The sequence below is a fragment of the Anarhichas minor genome, unplaced genomic scaffold (assembly GCF_050575085.1).
Source record: "Anarhichas minor isolate MPS153535 unplaced genomic scaffold, ASM5057508v1 ptg000136l, whole genome shotgun sequence".
NCBI classification, from domain to species: domain Eukaryota; kingdom Metazoa; phylum Chordata; class Actinopteri; order Perciformes; family Anarhichadidae; genus Anarhichas; species Anarhichas minor.
In genome coordinates, this window is record NW_027466582.1 from 4,652,260 (window position 1) to 4,662,500 (window position 10,241).

General features: G+C 44.6%; 1 protein-coding gene across 1 annotated transcript in view; it reads left to right on the plus strand.

Annotated features, from left to right (window-relative positions):
• Window positions 1-1,158: 1,158 nt before the first annotated feature.
• Window positions 1,159-10,241, plus strand: part of rnf217 (ring finger protein 217) — an 11,825-nt gene continuing 2,742 nt past the window's right edge. The window contains exons 1-7 of the mRNA XM_076083695.1: window positions 1,159-2,456; window positions 4,931-5,152; window positions 5,273-5,437; window positions 6,242-6,339; window positions 6,433-6,536; window positions 7,950-8,021; window positions 8,600-10,241. The exon at window positions 8,600-10,241 is cut by the window's right edge and continues 2,742 nt beyond it. Of these exons, the coding sequence (XP_075939810.1) occupies window positions 1,497-2,456; window positions 4,931-5,152; window positions 5,273-5,437; window positions 6,242-6,339; window positions 6,433-6,536; window positions 7,950-8,021; window positions 8,600-8,679 (1,701 nt within the window). The 5' untranslated portion in view covers window positions 1,159-1,496 and the 3' untranslated portion in view covers window positions 8,680-10,241. The remainder of the gene's footprint in view (window positions 2,457-4,930; window positions 5,153-5,272; window positions 5,438-6,241; window positions 6,340-6,432; window positions 6,537-7,949; window positions 8,022-8,599) is intronic.

Consider the following 10,241-nt stretch of genomic DNA (forward strand, 5'->3'; position numbering starts at 1 on the left):
TAAATCATTCATGAAGCTGCTCTAAGTGGTGGAAACAGCTAGTGAGCTCCAAACAGTAGACGCAAGGCTGTGACTGTTCTTGGACACATCTCACCCATGATGAAGCACCGATAACACACATATTATGTATTTTACTTCGTCTCCACTGTTATAGCCGACTTCCTGGCTACCAGGTTGTGATAAACAACCTCGATTGGTTGTAGGGATATGCAACAATACAAAACAAAACTGAAACAATTTAGGAATTTAAATTAGGATGTTTGACTTAAAGGCTCTTTTCAAGACATGGGTTTTAAGATCGCTGGTGAAGGTGATAGCAGGAACCACTTTTTAATTTCAGACGGTATTGGGGGGAAACTATGGAAGCCCATTTCCGACAGAAACAAATAAATTAATTCTAATTATTTCTTTACTTTTTTTCCACCAGCATAAAAAAAAGAGGAAAAAAAATGCACCAACACTTTTGGTGCATCCATCTGTAACCATAACACTGACCAGATGTTTCCAGTTGCTATAGAAAGTCGAAATTATGAGTCATAGAAGCAGCTCTTCATAGGTTACCCTACATTTGAGATATAGATTGTGAGTACATTGAAGACTTCTTTAAACGTGGCTTGAAATACTTAAATTGCTTGATGTTTCACATGGATTATACTGAGCAAACGCACCCTTGAATATAATTTTAAGCAAGAAGCAGCTCTGGAGTATAAAGAATAAAACCAATGTGGCTGAGGTGGCGACCTTCAATAAACAGCAACTGGAACTTTTTTTTTTTTTTTTTGGTGGCAGAAAAAAAGTTAAAAATAAATAAATAATAATAATCGTTTTTTTCTTATTTTTTTCCGCCAGCAAAAACAATTAAAATCTTTTTTTTTTTCGGGGGGTGGATTATTATTATTATTTTTTTTAGTTACCTTTTATTTTTTTTGGCTGGCGAAAATGGGCTTCCATAGCAACAATAAAATTCTATATATGTATTTATTTTTATTTATCTTTTCACATGATGAACAATGTAGATATTATATATATATATATATAAATACAAAAATATCTAATTTTATATATACATATATATAATTTTAGTTTTCCCCCAAATATATATATATATAATATATATTATTTTTCTTTATATATATATTATTTTTTTTCCAATACCGTCTCAAATTATAAAGTGGATCCTGCTATCACCTGATCTTAAAACCCATGTTTTGAAAAGAGCCCTTCTGTCAAAAATCCTAATTTCAATTCCTGAGTTGTTTCAGTTGTGTTTTATATGTTTTATATGTTTTATATAATTACACTCTCCACGGTATAGCTGGAGCCTGCACTCCACCACTAGGCTTCCCATCGGCCTATCGCTGCTCTCTACACGCTGACGACGACACCCGGAAGCACCGAGCTGCTCTCCGCTTTGTTTTGTTTTGGTAGTAGCATTTGGGTAAGAGGTGGACGGGCAGAGAGAGAGGACGGTCCGGGTGAGAGAACCCGCTCACTAAATGGGGAGAACAACATCGGGGATGGAAGATGACGAACCGATAGATGACGCCTGTGACATGCCGAGTTTTATGAGCAGTCTCGAGGAGGGGAGGGGGAAATTGTCCCGCAACCTGCCGACAGAAACTTCCTCCACGGACGGCAAAGTTGAACCGTCGGTCAGAGATCTGAGTCGTCGTGTCACCAGATCAAACTCCCGGTTGTCCCTCGACGGAGGTGAGCGGTACTCGGAGCAGAGGAGCGGCGAGGAAGGGAAGGATGCGAAGGGCAACAACAACAACAACTACAACGGCGGAGGAGGAGAGAGGAGGAGGAGGGCGAGTGCTGTCGAGATTTTGAGGAGGAATTTCGGCGTTTCGAAGTCTCCCTCTCTGTGTTTTAATACAAACAGTCGGATGCATGAACCCCGCGAAGGAAACGTTAACAACGACGTTTCAAACGGTTACGGAAATGAACGCGGCGAGTGTAAAAAGTCGGAGCGAGAAACGGGCGACGCGGGGACTAAAAACGAGCCAACCCCGAGCGACTTGACGACTTCTAACGTAAAAGGAGTTGAACGCGTAACAGTTACAGGTCAGCGACGTCACAGACGTGACGGTGACACCGACGCGGTCGCTTCAGACGAGTCTTTTAGCACTAAAGAGCACGTCTACTGCACTGTTTACTGCATCGCTAACGACCGCCAGCGAGAAGTTGAAATCACGGACGATGAGACGGTCGCGTCAGACGCACCGGACATGGACCTGGACGTGGGTTCGAGTCCCGAACCAGCTCTGTACACACTGGACGACCTGGTGGACCCTTTCGGTGCGATGGCCCACCGGCTGTCCACGGAGCAGGCCGGTGCAGAGACTGCGGTGCAGAGTTGCCGGGTGTGCCTGGAGTCGAAAACCATCGCACCCCTGCCCTGCTGCAGGAAGGCCGTGTGCGACGAGTGTCTGAAACTCTACGTCAGCTCCCAGGTTGGTAGGAGGGAGGTTGAGCAACAGGAGGGGGGGGGGGTTAGTGCAGGTCTTGCTGGGTCAGTCAGCAGCTCGTTGAAGTGTCCTTGAGCAGCAACAACAACAACACACACACTCACAATGCTGAAGTGTTATGTTTGGTGTATTATCTACTCAAAGCCTCGAGGCTTGGATCAATTCTGGGAACTGTTGTAAAATACCTGGAGCTGGCTGGCATTGAGCAATCTGACCCCTCACATGATTAAAGGTCTAAATAGGCTTTCTGTTTCATTAAATTGTTACTTAAATGTCACAAGGCAACATCTGCAGGTCTCCTCATTTTGTGACAACTGCCTTTAGGTCACTGACACATTCTGCACTAAAATTGGGTTTTTGACAAAAAGCTGTTGCACACGTGTGTCCTTTAACATGGTGCATCTCCTACATCGTTGCCCTCACGTCCAAAAATGCCTCTTGTTGATGCCAGAAAATATGCCCGAGGCGTGCGTTTTTAAGTGTAAACGGAGAGAGCAGCACCATTTGCAAAAGTAATTCTTTAACTCAGCCAAAAATAGGTCTGTTGCAACACTACATGTTCAGTGAGAGCTCATGTTCATTGACGATTTACACTTATAAATCAAGGAACTGAATAATAGATGAGAGATACATTAACTTCCTTTGATTCAGTGTAGCTGCCTTAGAAATAGGGACTCATGAAATGAAAGGCACGTCACCGATCTAACGGAGCTAAAGTATTTCAGGATGGATATCTTTTAAAGTGCCGGTTTCATGAACTGGTACGATCCTCTGATCATAACAAACCTGCATGCTGTCGCAAGTAACAATCGCAGGTCCTTTGCTACTGTTTCTGTAATCTCCTTTAATCTGTTTAGATAAAACAGTGTTTATCGGTGAGACGGACAGCATTTTATCTGTCATGCTGTGATAACGAGGCACGAATAATCACACAAACACAGAGACAAGCTCTGATAACAACACTGGAATGAGATACGGGTCGTGTAAACTATCCTGTGTGGGTGGAATTCTTTTTTTTCTTTTTCCCGTCAATGTACTGCAAACCCTCAGTGGGTACAGTAAGCGTTATGTCAGAGAGATTGGAGTATGTGCTCAGTGCCTTGCTCCTGGGCACTAGACTAGACTGCACTGGTTTGGTGCTAACCATGTCTTAAAACCAGTAGTTTGCTGTTATTCAAGGCAGTAGCGTCGGGCTTCTTCTAAAGGTTGGAAATAAGGATATGGTAGCTGATAGTAGAGAACGTATTCTGCCATAACATTCGGTGTTTAGGTTCACTGGGAACATTTGCATCTCTACATCATTTCCCCGTCACATGAGCTCAAGCACCACCAGTCAAGCTCCAAATATGGCCTCATGCATGAATTGCAAACTACACCTCACCCAGAAGTACACCTCAGTGTACAAGTACTCCAAGTACTCCGGAATGACGGTGACATGTGTATGTGAGAGACAGATTGGCAGCACTCACAACCCGTCCAACCAGTCTGGCAGTGGTCATCACAGTGTTTGTGTTGTGACAACAACACTAACGCATCGCAGCTCTCATGCCCTCCAGAGGATACATTTTAGAATCTTGTAACAGGCTTTTAGTGTGTGTGTGTGTGTTGGGTGTAACACTGTCAGAGGCTGATGCTATTCTTGCTGTCATTTCACACACACAGACAAAATGCCTTATCATGTGTCAGTGCAACTGGTGTCACTGGCTTTGATGGCCTGAAGATGTGCAGAGAACAGAGACAGAAAGAATATATGAAATGAGGAAGAGAGAGAGAGAGAGCGATGGAACCAGAGAAGAAGAGATGCCCTGAGAGGAAAGAAAGACAAAAACAAAGAGACAGAGCTAGATGGTGAAAATGAAGTGTGATACTTAATGTATCTAAGGTCAGATTAGTTGAGATACGAACACACTCGCCTGTATTGAACCCAGGTGTGAATTTATTGACGGAAAATGTCCCTGTAGGTGGTGAAGCCTTGTTTCAAACTATATGTTTTATGTTTATTTTGACTCCTTTGTAACATTTTCAATTCGTTTAACGGTTTATTTTAAAATGTCTGTGTCCCCCCCGTGGCTCTGTGATGTCTGTGATCAGACGGTATAACTCATGTGTGGACGAGGTCCGCTAAATGACTGCCGAGCACTTGGTGTGAAGTAACTAACGTGTGTCATTGTGTGCTTTGATACATATTAACTTCCACTCTCTCCACGGCCTCCTCCAGCCTTCTATTCAGCTGCCTCTTACTGCCTCTACTCTTGGGTAAATCATTAACCGTCCCGTCTGCCGTGTGAATTTACTCCACGTGCAGATTTGGTTGTGAAAGACAAAAGAGATTCAAATTGTGGTGTTGCGATATATATTTCGTATTGACATTTAAGTGTCACGTTCACACGGTTGAACACATGTTCTTTGTCTCATTGCAAACCTTTTGGAATCACATTTCTTTTTGTGATGTTTCCCAGGTGCGAGTAGCCAAATCGTACATCGGCTGTCCGATCCCAGAGTGCAGCGGCTACCTGGAGGAGGGAGTGGTGATTTCCTATCTAGCCAATGAGGACGTGGCAAAATATCGTTACTTTTTGGAGCTGAGTCAGCTGGACTCGAGCACCAAACCCTGCCCCCAGTGCAGCCAGTTCACCTCCCTGAAGGGGAACAACCCCAGCCGCTCCGAGCACAAGTACAAGGTAAGATGACGGCTCCAATACGCCAACGAAACATAAGGAAATACATCAGAAAATTAAAGCTGAAGTATACGTTTAGAAGTAACGTACGGGTGTGCTTGCTTTCTTCTGTCCCCACCTTAGATCCAGTGCAGCAATTGCCAGTTTGTGTGGTGCTTTAAATGCCACGCGCCGTGGCACAATGGGGTCAAATGTCGCGACTACAGGAAGGGAGACAAGCTGCTACGAGGCTGGGCCAGCGTCGTAGAGCACGGGCAAAGAAACGCCCAGAAGTGTCCACGGTGCAGGGTGAGAATCCCAAGTTATCGCGACGCGGTTTGTTCTGCCGTGGAACAAACGCGGCCAGAGGAGTGCTGAAACGTGGCCACCGTGTGTGACATGGGTGTGTGGGGAAATGGAAAAGAGGTTTGACTGATGGAGGATGCAATAAACGTGGATGAGAAAATCAATGAAGGCTAAGAGAAAGCACGAGAGCAGGAACAAGATGAATAGGAACAACAGGAATAATGATGTCTCTGCTGCACAAAACCAAATCTGGTAGACTCACTGGCATCCCTCCCACTTGTCATAAAACAAGCCTGGTCCCATTACGACCAAGTTAGTCCACACAATATTTAATTTGACTGTCAGGAGATGACTAAAGCAAGACGTAGATTAAGCTAATTACCGGTGTGTGTGGGAACTGTTTGCTCACTTTCCATCTGCGGTTTGACCGGGACGCCCTGCTGTGTTCAGCTGGGAAAGAGGCTGAGAGCGGCTGAACTTAATGCCCAGTTTATAGTCGGACCGCTCACTGCTGCAGCAGCCAAACAGAGAGGATCCATTAAGTGGGCCGCTGCTTGCATATTGCAGCGCAGCTCAATAGATGCTGAACTAGTTTCCTGTTTGAAAAATGAGAGTAGTAAACTCTGCCAGTGTTGCATTTTAGTGCTGCTAAGTACTGGGGAATTGTTCCCATTTTACCATGAAGTGAGTCCAGAAGGAGAACACGATGACGCATTCAAACTGGGACCAAACCAAAAAGAGTGAATTATATCAATAAGTACAGTAAATCTCTTCTTTTTTTTTTTTTCATTCCATCGACATCTGTAGATCCATATCCAGCGTACAGAGGGATGTGACCATATGACATGTACGCAGTGTAACACTAACTTCTGTTACCGCTGTGGAGAGCGCTACCGACACCTACGGTTAGAATCTGTTATTTTGTTTTTTATTTTCTCTGACTCCTCCTCTTTCTATGTGACGATCTCATTCAATCTTTAAAAACTTCTTGTTGTCAGGTTTTTTGGGGACCATACGTCAAACCTCAGCGTGTTCGGATGCAAGTATCGCTATCTACCTGATAAACCTCATCTGAGACGGCTAATTAGAGGGTCGGTCTGTGGTAAGTGTGTGTGTGTGTGTGTGTGTAAAGAGATACACTTTTTAACCTCAGGTCCACCATTTTGGTCCATCTCACATTCATGGTTCCCAGAAGATGAACCCTACTGTGATCCTCTGCCTCTAGCACCGCTATCGGGCCAACATTTTAATTAGTCCAATACTTTTGGTTTATGACTAAATACCTGCAAAACTATTGATATTCCCATCAGCCTCAGTACTTTATATTAATTGGCAATTGTTAGTATGCGAGCGCACTAAACTAAGACGTGAACATTGTAAACATTATAGCTGCTGCTAAACAGACATCGTCACTGTGAGCATGTTAGCATGAAGCATAACACAGCCTCAAAGAGACTTAGCATGGCTGTAGCATACAGTCAGGAATATTGAGTTTTACTTTAATACTATATCCACACTTTGAAGCTATCCAGTTTGACAGCTACTGTGACACATTTGGTAGATTCAGTTATTTGGTAAATAAAGTGTTGTTAAACTTTGTGGTCTGCCCACACTCCCTCAACCTGCTTTATTTTCTGTAATCTGCTTGAGTAAGTGATTTCCTGCGTTGCCCAATCATGCCCATGACCCGAAATAAATCGGCGTCATCATGTCGCACTCTGCTGTGGATTATAACTGTAGATTAGAGAGAAACAGTAGTGATGGAAAGATAGAAAGGACAGCCGTCCCCGTCCCGTCCGACGGACATTAAGTTGCCTCTTGATTGCAGCAGCAGTGAACACTTCCACATTAAAGTCTTGAGGCCCCCCGAAGGAAAGCTTGATAACGAAGTGTGAAATCATCACATATCAGATTATGTTAGCTATAATTATCTTTTCACAGTTATCAAATCCATGCACCAGCAAGCCTCCAGGAAGCTGAACTCTGATAGAGTTGTTTGACTCTGCTCTCCATGACAGCTACAGCTAGTTATCTCAGCAGGGCGCCTGCTGAACTGGAGCTAATTTGTCCCTCAACGAGAACCACTTAGCCGGTACGGCTCCATGCCGCGGACTGTTAGCGGCACACGTTTGGCATGTAATAAAGCAACGTCTTAATGTGGGTGGGAGACATTTTTTTCCCCTTAAATCTGCTCAGCATTCCTCCACAGACCAAATGGATGCACTGGTGGCCAAACATCTTGAATATTTAGCAGCGATACATTAAAGTTTAAACAAAACGAAAGAAAACAACACATTAATTTTTAATCGTACAATTTCTATTGTTCTTCTCCCACCTCTCTCTCTCTGTTTCTCTCTCTCTCTCTCTGTTTCTCTCCCTCTCTCTCTCTCTCTCTCTCTGTTTCTCTCTCTCTCTCTGTTTCTCTCTCTCTCTCTCTCTCTCTCTCTGTTTCTCTCTCTCTCTCTCTCTCTCTCTCTCTCTCTCTCTCTCTCTCTCTCTCTCTCTCTCTCTGCAGCCGCTAAGGTGCTGATAGCCCCGGTGGTCATTTTGCTGGTCGTGGTGCTCGGAGCTCTCGCCCTGGTGATAGGTAACACAATCACACACAGGCGCACGCTAAGAGAAGTAAACTCTTCTTGTTTTTAAAATGCCAAAGCTGTAGATCCAGATTATCACTCTCTGGGTTTCTGGCTCTTACTTCCTGAAACTACATCTACTAGTGGTATCAACCGAGTGCTCTCTCTGAGCACTCTGTCACACAGTATCGTGAACTTTCGATGCCTCGGCTGAACTCTAATTAGCGTTAATCTCTTTCCCGTGTCTGTGCGTCTGACGGATGAGCCGCTGCAGGCCGGCGTTTAGCGCCATTTATTTCCATCGTCGTTAGAATCAGTGTCGTGCTGCTGCTCTCTTTCTCAGCTCAATTAATTTCAAAATATGCCAAATGTGCAGTGTGAACGGGCAGTGTGCCGTAAGACGGAATAATCAAATCAAATCCATATAGAACACTCGTCAGAGCTCGACGTTAATGGTAATTCCAGATTTACATTGTACATTAATGAGTAGTTCATTTAAATGTGTATAATTAGGAATCAAGAATCGTTTGCTTTGATCCGTCCGTCTCCCACTCTCAGCCCTCACCTCTACAACCGCCTTCTCTTCCTGCAGGATTGGTATTTTTCCCGGTCTACTACGTGTGCAAGAGGAGGAAGAAGCAGCGCACACAGGGCTCCGGACGGTGGATCTGACTGAAGCTCTCCTTTCACTGCACTTCATCCAGACGACGCCCGCACCTCCTCGGGGATGAACACGCCAGAGTCATGGCAAATGTCTGAGGGGGGACGTCACGAGATTAACAAATTAAATTAGAGCGGAAGGAAGGGAAATAAACATATTAAGCGATGCCTGGCTAATCGCACGTCATCGCGTCGCGGTGGAACCACTGCTGCAGAAGGAATGCTGGGTATTCAAGTAGAAAAGGCCTGAGTGCTCTTCACATGATGGAAGTGTTTGAATCCCCTTTTAAATTTCACAACCTATTTTAAGCAGAGTACTTTCTCTCCCGCCGCCTCTTGTCTCGGACACAATACGGGAAGTTTCAGCCGTGTACGTTTGCAAGTTTTGCACTCTTCAGTCATACATTTAACAACAGCTGACTCTCAGGAGAACAAGGCAGGTTTGTTTAGAGCTCGTCGGTTGGCTTGATGTGACGACATATTATTGTGTGGATGTCGTGGATGAAGGAAACAAAACTATAAACGCTGACTGCTGGAAAGCGATTAGGAGGAGCTCACAGATTAATAGCGGAGGAATGTGAGGAAATAATATCTTCCTTGTTGAGCGAAAAGTTTCGTCAGTCATTTGTCAAAAGGTCAAGATGGAAACTGAATTCAGGACCACGCCATGGTGGAAAAGATTAGTTCTCACAGATGCAACATAGAAAGTTGGGTCGTGTGTCCCCACCCTGAGAGTGACGCCTAGTTGTACAGGCCACACCCACTGTAGCGTTATAAGAAGGGGTCCTGCTTTGCAAACGCACATTCAGCCCACTAACGGCTAAAGGAAATATTGTAAAGTGGTATTTTGGCGAGCTTCCATCGTGTTCTGTCGAGGTTCTGCATCAGCTCCTCCTACTCCTCTATCTGTCCCTGACTTCCTCACTTCTCCTCTTGGTCTCTGCCCTGGCGGGACGGCGGCTCGCATCCCCGTCGTCTCTGCCGGGGGCCCACACACTGTACACCAGTATCTGCAGCATCACAACAACAACAACAAAAAAAACAGCTGCTGTGCGGCAATTGTGCCAAAAACAACTCTGAATGTGGACCCTGCCCCCCCCCCCCCCCCCTTTTTGTTTGATTTCGTTGTTATTGCTTTTCAGCGGTTGCTTGTTGCAGAGGTTTTGGGTGCTGATGCTGTCGGTGCGTACCGGAGTCTGCATGAAGAAATAGACTTAGTAAGATTGTAAGAATATGCATTCGATAGTGCAGAGCTGCTTAGGATTAAATCGACTGAACATACTGTCGCAAATACGCGTAGGTAAACAAGTATTGATGGTTTCACTGTTCATTTCTATGTAGCCTGGCTGGTAGTTTGCTTGAGAGCTAAACAGGGTGTTTGTTTCTTTAAAGAAATGAGGTAATCATCAGGCTGCTGTGCAGTGCAGATGTGCAGTGGATTACATTTTCAATGTTAATTATTAGGTGATCATGTTTTTAAGAACTCATTTGGAGAGTTTTGCTTGAGGACGTCTGTCTGCTTGAGAGTTTGGAAAGTGACACGGTGGCTTTTTAACATATACACACAAACTTAA